The sequence below is a fragment of the Bubalus bubalis genome, chromosome 9 (assembly GCF_019923935.1).
Source record: "Bubalus bubalis isolate 160015118507 breed Murrah chromosome 9, NDDB_SH_1, whole genome shotgun sequence".
NCBI classification, from domain to species: Eukaryota; Metazoa; Chordata; class Mammalia; order Artiodactyla; family Bovidae; genus Bubalus; species Bubalus bubalis.
The window spans coordinates 100,948,388-100,964,165 of record NC_059165.1 but is presented as its reverse complement, the minus strand read 5'-3'; the positions used below and the strand labels follow the sequence as shown (position 1 = coordinate 100,964,165).

Below are 15,778 nucleotides of genomic sequence, written 5' to 3'. Positions count from 1 at the left end.
GTCTTTCAACTCCTTGATCAAATGTATTCCTAAATATTTATTTCTTTTGAATGTTATTAGATAAGTCCTAGGAGCTTATCTAGTAGCTGTGTCATACTGCAGCTAGCAATATGCTTATCTGACATGATTGCCTTTGAAATGAATGACTCAAAAATCAATAACTTAATTTTAAGCACTTTTATTACAATCAAAAAAGGTTAATGGTAATGCATTTATATTGCAAATATGCTACTGTCACTTATAAATGCTTTCTTGGTTTTATGTCATGTCTAAAATGTTGCTGCTGTTGTTAAATTGCTAAGTTGTGTCCAACTCTGCGACCCCATGGACTGCAGCATGCCAGGCTTTCCTGTCCTTCACTATCTTCTGAAGTTTGCTCGAACTCATGTCCATTGAGTCAGTGATGCTATCTAACCATTTCATCCTCTGTCACCCCCTTCTCCTCTGGCCAGTAACAGGGTCTTTTCCAATGAGTCAGCACTTCACGTCAGGTGGCCAAAGTATTGGAGCTTTAACTTCAGAACAAGTCCTTCCAAAGAATATTCAGGGTTGATTTCCTTTAGGGTTGACTGGTTTGATCTTCTTGCTGTCCAAGGAACTCTCAAGAGTCTTCTCCAGCACCATAGTTCAAAAGCATCAATCCTTCAGCATCCAGCCTTCTTTATGGTCCAACTCTCACATCTGTACATGACTACTGGAAAAACCATAGCTTTGACTATGCCAACATAGTCACTGTAAAAATTATCAAATATATATCTCCCAGTTGTGACTACATGGAAAGATAAGTGGGATTAAATTGACCTAATAATGAAAGGTTGCTGCAATCAGACATGAACAATACCAGGATCCGTGGCCTCCAGAGGAGATGAATTCAGTCTGGGGCCAGAGACAAGGCTTAATTACTCAGAGTTTTCTTTTTCTGTAATAAAGTTTTATTAAAGTATAAAAGAGATGAGAAAGTTTCTGACATAGACATCAGAAGGGGACAGAAAGTGCCCCGTTGCTAGTTTTTAGCAAGGAGTTATATACCTATAAGCAAGCTACTAACTAGATAAAGGAAAGCCTCAAAACTGGGAGAGTTGCACCAGGCCTCTCATTTAAAACATGCATTTTGAGATAGCATTCGCACAAGGTGAGTAATCCTGGGCTCACCCAGAATTTTTATTTTATTTTATTCATATCAATGAAACAATTCACATGAATCTTGAAGAAAGGCAGATTTCCAAGCAAATACTTAGTTCATTAACATAGCTTAAGAAATACATTTCCATGCGAAAAACACATTGGTCAGCTCAAGGTTTGAGACAAAGTTAAGTTCTGGTGGAAACAGGTGTCTCCATGGCAACACAGGATTAGAAGAGAAAAGAAAAAAAAAAAAAAAAACTTCCACTTGCAGTTTATTTCCTCTTGCATCTTGGGAATCTAGGACCTCCCTACTGAGACTACTCTCAATAAAAGCTTAGTGTCAGAAAAAAACATAAAAATGAGGAACTAAAATGTCAAACCAAGTATTTTGTTAATATGCATAATATTTCTTTATCATGCTCTACATCTATTTATTAAAGCATGAAACATTGATGACCACAATTATTGAGAAGAAGGATTGGTTTCTTTATTTTATGTTTTATTACTGAATTATCTTCCTGTTTCTGCTTGAACTGTTAATGCTACCTACAATATATCTCCTATTGTTCCACAAAAATCTCCCATTTCCTGAGATATGTCATAAATACAAAAGGGATGGTAGATGAACGATATCAGTTCATCCATTTCCCATCTTCTTCATGCTCAGGAGTCTCTTCATTCTTCATGATCAGAGGATGATCTGCAAGACAGCTTGATATCTTTCCCAGTCCTGTGATTCAGGGCCACCAGTGTTTCTGCACAAACATGCATATCTCTCCCCCTCTCCTTGTAACCTAGAAGGTAACCTCAAGGTAGTCACTTGTTACTACAGTTGTCTGAAATAAATTTAATAACAGAATGACCATGGATGTTCTCTTCAAATGTCAGAACATATGTCAATAATTAAAAGCTTCAAGTTATAATTTCCCTCAGTTCTGTTTATTTGAATTATTTTATCAGTTAATAATCCTGTATAACAAGCTATTTTATGTCAAATTGGATACCTTATTACCTTTACTGTTAGATGAATTTATTTGCTAGGGAGTTGTACTGACTTATTTGTGCTCCTTATAAAGGTGTAGTCAGTTGTCAGTCTCTACATTGCATTTCTAAGCCTCATCCATGATGTTAGTAAGTCTGTGGTGCTTTTCTGTCTTCAATCAATGTATAATGAGCTTTCTGTGTTTCTGTATCTAGGATTAACTTCTATTTGCAAAAAAAAAAAAAATGAGTTTATCATGTGAATTACTTAAATTTAATAACTGTTTCTACATCCCTAAATGAGGCTTGGCTTTCTTCCCGTTTAGAAGACATTTCTTCCTCCCTGTTAAGGGAGAAACTACTGCCTATGTTCTAGACCAGCCCCTAGCCACGCACCACTAGAGTTTTTTCCATTTAATTAAATTATCAGAGTATAATTACACACAATAAAATGTATATTTAAAGTGTACAATTTGGTGAATTAAAGGACTTACACAAAAACTAAGAGAACACATTGCATATTTCCATTTATGTGTAGTTCGACAGTGCACATAGCTTTAAATGCTTTGTTATATAATTGTGAAAATTTTAAGCTTCCTGACGCTCAATTCCTTATTTATAAATTCAATTTGGAATAGTAAATATAACTTCATATGGATGCCCTGAGAAATAAATGAAACATGTGGAAATTCATTTTTATGCAAAGAAAATGTTTCAAAGGTAATGTGACAGTGTGTGTGTTTGCATATATCTTTCTTTAAAATAAGCACAATCATACAAATACATATAAACACAAAAACACAATTATGATTCCATCTTTTATATTGAAAAGAAGCTTGAGAGAAAGTTGGAGAGAACAGAAGTGAAAGTAATGAATATTTAAATTAACATGATTTTAAAAATATTGCTATATAGGCAAAAAATTTAAAGTAAAATGGGTGACTCCATTTTCATAATGGATTACTTTTCCTTTCTTAAGTTCACATGTCATCATAGACAACATTTAGATTTATGCAATGAGGAATTCACTAATAGGCCAGAATATCTTCATATTGATTAAAAATTTGTTTCTCCTTGGTGTGAGTTTTTATCATAAAATGTCCTTATTACTAACAGTAGGCCAAGTAATGAATGGAAAGTCAATGGGGAACACATGTACATCCATGGCTGGTTCACGTGAATGTATGGCAAAAACCACACAATGCTGTAAAGTAATTAGCCTCCAATTAAAATAAATTTAAAAATAAAAATTAGAGTCTTCCCAAGTAGCCCTAGTGGCAAAGAATCTGCCTGTCAATATAGGAGGTACAAGAGACTTGAGTTTGATCCCTGGGTTGGGAAGATACTCTGGAGGAGGAAATGGCAATCCACTCCAGTATTCTTGCCTGGAGAGTTCCATGGACAGAGGAACCTGGCAGGCTATAGCCCATGGGTCACAGAATCGGACACAACTGAGCATACATACATTGCAACTACATTATATAGAATAAATGTCTATAACAGTTTCCTATTGCTATTATATAAAAAAAAAAACCAACTTCAGTTTCCTAAAAAAAAAAAAAAAAAAAAAAAAAAACAAACATATGCTTTTACAGTTCTAGATGTCAGAAGTTCCATTAATCCCAGGGACTAATGTCAAATTCTGGGGTTGTGGTTCAAGGTGGCAGAATAGGAAGATCCTATACTCACTCACCTCAAACCACAGATGCACCAAATCTCCAATTATGTATGAGTCAATTTTTTCCGAAGTAAACCTGAAAACTATGTGAACATCTTCTCCATAACAAAGCTAATAAGGCTTCATCAAGATCATAGGAGAAGCAGAGAAGTCGTCTCTTCAAAAACCCCACCCCTGCCACTGGTGACCTACAGGTGGGCAGGATCTCATGCTTACAGATATTTTCCTTGATGGACAATGGGTTTATACCTGACATCAAGCATGCCCATTCTTGGGACCTACACCAAAAGGTCTCAAGTCACCAAAAAGCATGGCATTGGAAATCAGTGGTGCTTCTTTCCAGGAACCCCCAAAGTCAGTATGGAAGGGAAAGTCTGTTCTTACACAGCTCATGTGCAGATTCACTTACCCCAGGAGCAGCATAAAAGCAGCAGTTTTAAAAAGCACCTAGAACATATATAAAGAAGATCCATTAGTTAATTAAGTCTTCTGCTTAGGGTCCAGGGGCTTATTGATATTTTCTCTGAGAACAGGGACATTGGAAGTGATCATTTTTTGCTCTCAATCCACCTTGTTAGTGTTGTCATTAGTGTGTGTGCCACTATTACACGAGCTCAGTCTTCCAAGTGTCCACAAGAATGCCCAACAACCATGTGTTCCCTTCCCCTCTTGAGGCCAACAAGCTTTCTGGGAACTTGCGTTCTCCTTGCCACATGGAAGTGGAGGGTTTGCCTCACACCCACACTATTCCATGCCCCTGCTATGTCCAGCGGGCTTTCCTCAACTATGGGCTCTCCCATGACCCTGTACCCTTATAAGGATTACTCACCAAGGCTACTCACATCCCCACTGCAGCCAGTGGGCTTAACCTGATTCTCCTGCAGCCCAAATGAAGCCACAATGCTTCTCCTGCACTTTTGGCCTTTCTAGGCCCTAATGCAGCTAAACTCTTGCCCTGATCTAGAGTCCCTGGCAGCCTAACTGACACCAGAGAATTTGCCCCTCTCATGTGCTCATCTGCCTGCAATACAGGAGACCCCAGTTCGATTCCTGGGCCAGGAAGATTCCCTGGAGAAGGGATAGGCTACCCACTCCAGTATTCTTGGGCTTCCCTTGTGGCTCATCTGGTAAAGAATCCGCTTGCAATGTGGGAGACCTGGGTTTGATCCCTGGGTTGGGAAGATTCCCTGGAGAAGGGAAAGGCTACCCACTCCAGTATTCTGGCCTGGAGAATTCCATGGACTGTACAGTCTAGGGGGTTGCAAAGAGTCAGACATGATTGAGCAACTTTCACTCACTCATGTGCTCATCCAGGCTTCCCTGGTGGCTCAGATGGTAAAGAATTTTCCTGCAATGCAGGAGACTTATGTTTGATCCTGAGTGGGGAAGATCCCCTGGAGAAGGGAATGGCAACCCACTCCAGTATTTCTTGCCTGGGGCATCCCATGGACAGAGGAGCCTGGCAGACTACAGTCTATGGGTTTGTAAAGAGTTGGGCATGATTGAATGACTAACACTACTACTACTATGCACTTATCCATGGCCCTGATTCATGTGAGCTTGCCCTATGTTCCTACCCCCTCCCCCATATAGCTGGTTCACTCACACCAGACCTAGACTCCCCTACAGCCCATTGTGTCCATCAGGCAAACACAATACACACAGGAGATGCCCCTCAAGCACCCAGCACTTGTGGCCAGGCAACCACTGTTTGGAGGGCCACAGGACTGAAATAGTCAGAGAAACAGTTCTGAGCAGTCTACCACCCTCAAGGCACAACATACAAAGTTGCCTGAAACACTTTTCCAAGTCTTCCTTGAAAAAGGCCTATTCACTTGTGCTGGAGCTTTAGCCTGAGTTGCATGTTTCATATCTAAAGGCTATAGAGGAGCTCATGGGAGACAAAGCTGGGGATTGGCATCTCAGTGCTCTTCCTTGGCCTCAATGTATCTCACAGGTACCCCTCAGAAGGAGTTTATACACTCATCTGGATCTCCAATTTTTGCAACTAGTCAAGAGGACACCTACTGTGTTTCATCAGTAGGCCAGCAGGGGTTTTCATCATGTACCCACAGAACTGTAAATAATTGTAATATTTAAATAACTGCTGCCTGACAATCTATCTTCCAACTAGTCTGAAACCATGTATTGACAGTGGTCCCTCCCTTTGGCACACTGATAGGGCTTGCTTGGAACCACCTCCAACACTGGCACCAAATAGAAGTCACAGAGCTGAAGGACACAATAACTGAACTAAAAAACACACTAGGGAGGTTTAACAGCTGACCAGATGATGCATAAGAACAGATCAGCAACTTGGAAGACACAGTAGTGGAACTCAGCCAAACAGGACAGCTAAAAAGGACGAGAAAAAATAAAATGAAGACAGTTTAGGACATACCTGAAGCAACATCAATTGGAATGATATTTGTGTTACAGGGATCCCAGAACAAGAAGAGAGAGAGAGAGAGAGTGAGAGAGAGAGGGACAGAAAACATATTTAAAGGAATAATTGCTGAAAATTATTCTAACCTAGAGATGCTGAGAGACTGTGAAACAAAACCTCAAATAGATCAAGAGCAAGACACATTATGATTAAAACAACAAAACTTAGCATAGAGTTTTAAAAGCACCAAGGGGAAAACAACTTACTACATACAAGGGCACTCCTAGTGTATTAACAGATTTCTCAGATTTCTCAAAAGAAATTTTGCAGGCCATTAGGGAGTCACAACCAAGATAATCACGATGGTGTGATCACTCACCTAGAGCCAGAAATCCTGGAATGTGAAGTCAAGTGGGCCTTAGAAAGCATCACTATGAACAAAGCTAGTGGAGGTGATGGAATTCCAGTGGAGCTATTTCAAATCCTGAAATATGATGCTGTGAAATTGCTGCACTCAATATGCCAGCAAAGTTGGAAAACTCAGCAGTGGCCACAGGACTGGAAAAGGTCAGTATTCATTCCAATCCCAAAGAAAGGCAATGCCAAAGAATGTTCAAACTACCACACAATTGCACTCATCTCACACAGTAGTAAAGTAATGCTCAAAATTCTCCAAGCCAGGCTTCAGCAATACATGAACCATGAACTTCCAGATGTTCAAGCTGGTTTTAGAAAAGGCAGAGGAACCAGAGATCAAATTGCCAATATCCAATGGATCATCGAAAAAGCAAGAGAGTTCCAGAAAAACATCTATTTCTGCTTTATTGACTATGCCAAAGCCTTTGACTGCATGGATCACAATAAACTGTGGGAAATTCTTCAAGAGATGGGAAAACCAGACCAGCTGACCTGCCTCTTGAGAAACCTATATGCAGGTCAGGAAGCAACAGTTAGAACTGGACATGGAACAACAGACTGGTTCCAAATAGGAAAAGGAGTATATCAAGGCTGTATATTGCCACCCTGCTTATTTAACTTCTATGCAGAGGATATCTAGAGAAATGCTGGGCCGAAGGAAGCACAAGATGGAATCAAGATTGCCTGAGGGAAATATCACTAACCTCAGATATGCAGATGGCCTCACCCTTATGGCCGAAAGTGAAGAGGAACTAAAAAACCTTTTGAGGAAAGTGAAAGAGGAGAGTGAAAAAGTTGGCTTAAAGCTCAACATTCAGAAAACGAAGATCATGGTATCTGGTGCCATCACTTCATGGGAAATAGATAGGGGAAACAGTGGAAACAGTGTCAGACTTTATTTTTGGGGGCTCCAAAATCACTGCAGATGGTGACTGCAGCCATGAAATTAAAAGACGCTTACTCCTTGGAAGGAAAGTTATGACCAACCTAGACAGCATATTAAAAAGCAGGGATATTACTTTGCCAACAAAGGTCCGACTAGTCAAGGCTATGGTTTCTCCAGCGGTCATGTATGGATGTGAGAGTTGGACTGTGAAGAAAGCTGAGTGCCAAAGAATTGATGCTTTTGAACTGTCGTGTTGGAGAAGACTCTTGAGAGTCCCTTGGAATAAAGGAGATCCAACTACTCCATTCTAAAGATCAATCCTGGGATTTCTTTGGAAGGAATGATGCTAAAGTTGAAACCCTAGTACTCTGGCCACCTCATGTGAAGAGGTGATTCATTGGAAACGTCTCTGATGCTGGGAGGGATTGGAGGCAGGAGGAAAAGGGATGACAGAGGATGAGATGGATGGATGGCATCACCGACTCGATGGACATGAGTCTGAGTGAACTCCAGGAGTTGGTGATGGACAGGGAGGCTTGGCGTGCTGTGATTCATGGGGTCGCAAAGAGTCGGACACGACTGAGGGACTGAACAGAAATAAACTGAAGGGAGTCACATGATATACTCAAAGAGGTGAAAAAGAGAGAGAAAAAAAAGAAAGAAACATCAAACTAAAAATACTCTACCCAGCAATGTTAAAAAAAAAAAATAGAAAGAAAGAAAGAAACATCAAACTAAAAATACTCTACCCAGCAATGTTTTTATTCAGAATTGGAGAGTCAAAAGAATTTTAGAGATAAGTAAAAACTTAAAGAGTTCATCATCACTAGGCAGTCCTAACAAGAAATGGTAAAGGGACTTCTTTAAGCTGAAAAGAAAGATCAATATTAAGAACAACAATGGCAACAAACATATGAAAGTATAGATCTCAATGGTAAAAGTAAATACGTAATAAAAGTAATGGATTAATTACCAATAAGCTAGTATGAAAGTTAAAAGATAAGTAGTAGAAATAACTGCAACTAAAACAATTAGTTAGAAAACATACCAAATAAGACATGTAAAATGCAACATTGAAAACATACAACATGGGAGCAAATGAAAATATACAGTTTTAGTAAAACATTCAAACTTAGACTGTTAGCAACATAAAATAAACTATTATAATTATAGGTTGATTTAAGTAAGCCTGATATAAGGAGGGCACATGATTCAAACAGTTTTCTAAAAGAATACACAGAAGGAAACAGTGATAGAAAATGATGTTTGAACATCACTATTTATTAGAGAAATACAAATCAAAATCACAATGAGATACCACCTCAGATGTGTTAGCATCTACCACTACTGCTACTACTACTGCTACTAGAGTGGATAGCCTTTCCCTTCTCTAGAAGATCTTCCCAACCCAGGAATCAAACCCAGCTCCCTGGCATTGCAGGCAGATTCTTTACCAGCTGAGCCACCAGGGAAGCCCTGTGTTAGAATAGCTACTATCAAAAAGACAAGAAACAACATGTACTGATGAGGATGTGGAGCAAAGGAGACCCTCATACTCTGTTTTGGGGAATTCATCATATATAAGTGCAGCCACTATAAAAATTATGGATATCACTCAAAAAAAAAAAATGTAAGTAGACCCACATAGTTCACTTTGAGTATTTTATCAGAAGAAAATAAAAATATATTTGAAAAGATGTATACATCCCTATGTTCATTGCAACTTTATTTATCATAGACAAGATGTGGAAGCTACTTATCTATCAATACATTAATGGATAAAAATATATATGAGATACACACAGTGGAATACTACATGCACTCACACAAGGAAATACTACTCAGCTATGAAAAAGGAGCCATTGCCATTTGAGACAACATGGATGGACCTCGTGACTATTATGCCATATGAAATAAGTCAGGCAGAGAAAGACAAATACTGTATGGTTTCATTTATATGATTGCACTTATATATGGAATTTAAAAAAAGAAACAAACAAAAAACTCATAGATACAGAGAAAATCTTGTTGGTTATCAGAGAATGAGTGAACTGGAGTGGGTGAACAAAATGGGTGAAGGGGGTCAACTGTAATGTGACAGATGTTATTCTGGGGGTTCTTTACCATGGGTTTTAGATGTTTAGCAGCATCATTTCAGACATTATCTAACATTCAAGGGGAAAACATTTCTAGTTGAGAACCACTGGTCTAGTTTGAAAACTAGAAGTATCCTGATGGATTTACAATCAAGAGCCATCACATACTCAGATGATAACATTGTGCAGTTCACTAAAGACCTTCAAGCCCCATTTCTGCAGGGGAGAATAAAGTTCTTAAAATGTACTTCCTCATAGATGAGATGATTGTAAATACTCAATCAAATAATCCATATTCAGTACTAAGCTCAGGTTTTAGTAAAAAAATAAAAAAATAAATAAATGTATCTCTTATCATTAACAAATGTTTTATAATGAACTAAAATGACATCTCTGAACTACAGATGTAAGTATAAAATCCCTCTGAACTACAGATGTAAGTATAAAAATCCCATGTGTAATGAAGACAATGTACTTCATGCCCAACCTTTATTACCAAAAGAGCTCAGTTCCCCCCCAACACACACTCTTTGTTGAAAGGAGAATAGAAATATTCATAGGATTCAGGGCCTGTGCCTCCACCATAGGTCAGTGATTTGAAGATGCAAGAGACCTGATCCAGACAGATTCCTCAGTCTTAGTTTGGAGAAAACTCTAACTCAGAGTTGAGATAAGGTGCTAGGAGATTTAGAGATCTGAAAGGGAGGCTGCTTCATGGAGGAGTGAAAAACAGAGAACAGAAATGGATTCACTTGACTTCTACCCTGCTCTCTTGTGAATTGAGAATCATTAAGGAAATTTTCCTTCCTTCCTTAACAGTTTTCCACAGGGGAATTATGAGGTTTAGAGCTTGAAATAACAGAGAGAAACATGCCTAATGAGCAGATATAGGGAGTTAAAAATATATCCACATTTGCAGTCTCTCAGCATGTGTAAACTTGGGCTAGAAGGGCCTTTTTTCCCCTTTGTTTGGAGTCCTAATTCTGGTTGGGGGCTGTAGCTTCACTCATTCCTGCTGTTTTGTCTCCATCACCAACCATCCAAGGGAGAATTCAGATGTCCCTGTTGGAGACCATCCTCTCAGAGTTCCCATCCAGGTGAGTCAAGCAACCCAGCTGTCTATGCATAAGAAGGTCAGAGAGAATGAAAGCCAATTCAACTCAAGCCAGAGGCAATAGATTACTGTATCTATTTATTTGCTTGATAAATTAATTACTGTATCTATTACAGTAGTCACATAATACTTACAGTGCAGCAATGCTATTTACACCTTTGACCATATTTCACATTCTTTATCATGAAATTACTATTATGACAATGCTAGAAAAAGATGTTGAGATTGTTAAATTCACACTGGTTCCTATCAGGGGTGATTTTCCCCCAGGGGACACACTGAATAATGTTCTGGGACATTTTTGGCTGCCAACCTGGAGGAGGGTAGATGGAGACCATGGATGCTATAAACATCTTTCAATGTACAAGACAGAGCAAAAAAGAGAATGATCTGGTCCAGAAAATTAATAGCCCTGAGACTGAGTATCCCTGGGGTAAAGCATATCAGTCAGGCAGTGTGTGTGTGTTCAGTTGTCTGACTCTTTTGCGACTTCATGGACTGTAGCCCGCCAAGCTCCTCTGTCCATGTTGTCATTTTCTTCTCCAGGGGATCGACCCAGCGATCAAAGTCACATCTCTGGCACCTTCTGCTTTGGCCAGTGGATTCTTTACAATCTAGCACCACCTGGGAAGCCCAAAGAATATCTGTACTTGTGATATTTATAGCTGTCTTTGGGTTGTTTTTTAATCTTGTAATACTTTATGTTTATGCTAGCAAAATTAGAGTACTGCCTTTGCTACCAGTTTAAAAGTTCCAACCTCAACCATCATAACAGTTCTTAATCCCAGTCTTTTTTCTAGGCTGATGGATAAAGACGTTTCATGTTTTCTTAAAATATTGCTCAGTTGCAGTAAGTTTTACATATATCTATCACCATTTGGTTTTATTATTATCATTATATGCCCATATAGTATTTACCTATTTCTCTATAGTTTTCAATGTTTCAAAATATATTCACATCATTGTTTCTCAATGGAATTTTGGAGGTTGTATGCAATACTCATGTGTTTTTCCATGATGTCTGAGAGCAGGCCAATTTTACATTCTTCCAGACAGAGAGCCATTTATGCCAGATTTTATTTAATGACACAATCATTTCCTACTAAACTGAAATATAATCTAGCCATATACATTGAGACCTAATTTTGTATGATCTCTTCTATCAGTTGATCACATTAAATGATAGAAAGATTTTTTTGCATCCTTACTAGTAATAACATCCTTTTATATTTATTGTTAAACATTTACCTTTCCTTGTTGCTACCTTTTATCTTTTTGTGGTTAGATATATTTTGTTAAATAGCAATCATACTACCCTATCTTGTGAGAGACATTCTTTTGCATTCAACTATTGCCTCTTCCTCATTGAAATTCATTTATGTTTATATAGATGAAAAGTATAACATTTGATACTGCCTCTTCAGCTTTTCAAAATGTATGTTTTTATATTTTTCATTCCCACATCTTTGCCATTTTACACTTTAATGAGTGACCCATGTTGATGTGGTTAAATATTTTATTCTATATGTTTTATTTCAGAGGTCATACATTTTAATTAGATGTCATTTAATGTAATTGTTTGGAGAAGGCAATGGCACCCAACTCCAGTACTCTTGCCTGGGAAATCCCATGGAAGGAGGAGCCTGGTGGGCTACAGTCCATGAGGTCACTAAGAGTCAGACAGGACTGAGCGACTTCACTTTCACTTTACACTTCCATGCATTGGAGAAGGAAATGGCAACCCATTCGAGTGTTCTTGCCTGGAGAATCCCAGGGACAGGTGGGCTGCCATCTATGGGGTTGCACAGAGTCAGACACGACTGATGTGACTTAGCAGCAGCAGCAATGTAATTGTTTGACTCCATTATAATTTAGTCGTTGTAGATTGTATGTCTCTATAAAGAGTTGGACATGACTGAGTGACTGATCTGATCTGATACAATTTTTATTCCTTCTAAGTTAGCCAATTTGTTGGCATATAACCTTTTATAATAGTCTTTTGTGATCCTTTATATTTCTTGGGTACTGTTACTAAAAGTGGGGACGGTCTGGCTGCTCACTGCTTAAAACCTGATTAAGAAGTCAGGTTGGTGGAAAGGAAATTTTGCTTTGTTTCAGATGCTGGAAACTGTGGTGCAGGGAGGAGTGCAGACTTCTGTCCAAAGGCAGATTACCCCTCACTGAGAATCAGTGGGCAAGAGCTTTTATAGGCAGAGGGAGGGGACTGCATGTAGAAAAAGCACAGCTATCTCTGACAGTTAACTGGAATGTATGCAGGGGTCTGACCAGTGTCATCTTGATTATTTTTAAGTACAGTTAATCTTCATTTCCAGGGTCAGTCTGTTCCCGTGTCCTTGAGGCCAGTTCTTGGAATTGCAGCAGCTTTTATGTCATGGCTACAGTCTGGTCCTCATGTAGTTAACTTCTTTTACCTGATGAGGGTTTCAGTATCTATATGACAACTCACAGGATACAGCTCAGAATATTCTCTATAAATCTTGAGAAGGAACTAGAGGTACTTGACTGATTATGCTTAATGACTAAACTACTATTATTTAGCCTGTTGGACTGGTTTCCTTTGTTTCTGTGTTTTCTCACTGCTCTAAGTTCTTCTCCAGCTGAAGTTTTTCTACACACAGAAGACAGGTGGAACACAAGGTGAAGGTGAAGACCATAAGGTTCTCCTCCATTTCAGTATCACTTGTAACATCTCCTCTTTTAGTTCTGATGTCATTTATTTGAGTCCTTGCCATTCTGTCTGCTGGGTACACACTTACACACATACCTTTGCATCTCCCTCCCATTCTTACTAGAGGTTATGATTCACATGTCACCATGTTTGCCAGTCTTACCCAAAGCACATGAAAAACAGAATGCTGTACTCTTTCCTTTATGCTTGCTTTCTTTCTCATCATACCACTTGTCCCCATCAGAAGTGATAGATAATCTTATGTTTGCATATATATTTTTTGATCATTGAATTGTAGGGAGTGTTGCTTTTCAACATCTTATATTCATAGCCTAGGCAGTGGTGAAAATATGGTCATACTATAATTTACATTCCTGAAATAGATGGGTTTCTCATTAAAACTATAAAATTCATCCTGCCCTCCTAGGGAAAAAGCTGATTGAGAAAGCAATTTCATATCAGAAATGGTACACGGGGATTCATTAAAGAAAATCAGATCCATACAACAAATACAAAAATCAATCTATTGACTGCAAAGTATACATTATATAATTTCGAATATGTAAATAATGCAAATTTGTATGAATATTGGGGCTTCCCTGGTGACTCAGCAGTAAAGAATCTGCCTGAAATGCAGGAATTTCAGGAATCACAGGTTCGATCCATGGGTTGGGAAGATCCCCTGGAGAAGGGCATGGAACCCACTTGAGTATCCTTGCCTGGAGAATTCCATGGACAGAGGAGCGTGGCAGGCTATAGTCCATAGTGTTACAAAGAGTCAGACACAACTGAAGCAACTTAGCACACACACCCGCACATATTTGTATTAGTCACGTTATTTCCTTCTTTCCTAGAAGTTACTTCCATCATATGCAACCAGGCAATGATACATGGATTTCAGGATTTCTTCTTCTGAGATTTTCAGAGGAACCAGAAGTGCAGCCTCTCATATTTGGGCTTTTCTTATCCATGTACCTGATCACTGTGTTTGGAAACCTGCTCATTATCTTAGCCGTCAGTTCAGACTCCAACCTCCACACACCTATGTACTTCTTCCTCTCCAACCTGTCCTTTGTAGACATCTGTTTCACCTCTACCACCATCCCAAAGATGCTGTGGAATATCCAAACCAAAAATAAAGCTATAACCTATGAAGGCTGCATCACACAGATTTATTTTTTCACACTCTCTGCAGTGTTGGACATTTTTCTCCTGACCGTGATGGCCTATGACCGCTTTGTGGCCATCTGCCACCCCCTGCACTACACAGTCATCATGAACCCCCAGCTCTGTGCACTTCTGGTTCTAATGTCCTGGATCATATGTCTCCTGAATTCCTTGTTACAAAGCTTAATGGTATTGCGACTATCCTTCTGCAGAAACTTGAAAATCCCCCACTTTTTTTGTGAACTCAATCAAATGATCCAACTTGCCTGCTCTGACACCTTTCTTAATAACATGGTGATGTATTTTGCAGCTGTGCTGATGGGTGGCGGTCCTTTCACTGGTGTCCTTTACTCTTACTCTAAGATAGTTTCTTGCATACGTGGAATCTCATCACTTCAGGGGAAGTATAAAGCATTCTCTACCTGTGTGTCTCACCTCTCAGTTGTTTCCTTATTTTATTGTACAATGCTAGGGGTGTACCTTAGCTCTGCTGGTACCCATAGCTCACGATCAAGTGCAACTGCCTCAGTGATGTACACTGTGGTCACACCCATGCTGAACCCCTTCATCTACAGTCTCAGAAATAAAGATATAAAGAGGGCTCTGAAAGCATTCTTTGTGAAGCAAACTACAAAATGATCAATTGTCAGAATACTGAGGAAATGCACATGATAGCAGAAGACAAAGCCCCAGAGTCAGAAATTTTGACTATTTAATCATTTATTAATCACTACTTCTCTATTTATTTCCTATGTTTTTTATTTCTTTGACCTCAACTTCTTTATAAAGTTTAAATAACTGACTTTATCAACATTTCTGCTCTCTGATATCTAACAGATTTGCTTGTTGTTGTTTTAATGTTTTCCCAAATTTATTTCCAACCATGGCTCAGAAATATTTGGAAATCCCCATTTACCTAATGAAACATTTTAGAATATTTCAAATTATATGCATCATATTTTTTGTCTTTGTTTTTTTTTTTTTTTTTTTTTTTTACTTTACAATATTGTATTGGTTTTGCCATACATCAACATGCATCCACCACGGGTGTACATGTGTTCCCAATCCTGAACCCCCCTCCCACCTCCCTCCCCATACCATCCTTCTGGGTCATCCCAGTGCACCAGCCCCAAGCTTCCTGTATCCTGCATCGAATCTGGACAGGCGATTCATTTCTTACATCATATTATACCTGTTTTAATGCAATTCTCCCAAATCATTCCCCCCCACAGAGTCCAG

General features: G+C 38.9%; 1 protein-coding gene across 1 annotated transcript; it reads left to right on the top strand.

Moving 5' to 3' along the window:
* Nucleotides 1-14,086: 14,086 nt before the first annotated feature.
* On the top strand, nt 14,087-15,178 carry LOC112587089 (olfactory receptor-like protein OLF4). The gene has a single exon (XM_044948252.2). The coding sequence runs from the start codon at nt 14,243-14,245 to the stop codon at nt 15,176-15,178; it is 936 nt and encodes a 311-aa protein (XP_044804187.2). The 5' UTR covers nt 14,087-14,242.
* The last annotated feature ends 600 nt before the right edge of the window (nt 15,179-15,778 follow it).

What these genes read in the sequence shown, in the direction of transcription:
- LOC112587089 (XM_044948252.2), top strand. Translation starts at nt 14,243, where the DNA reads ATGCAACCAGGCAATGATACATGGATTTCAGGATTTCTTCTTCTGAGA.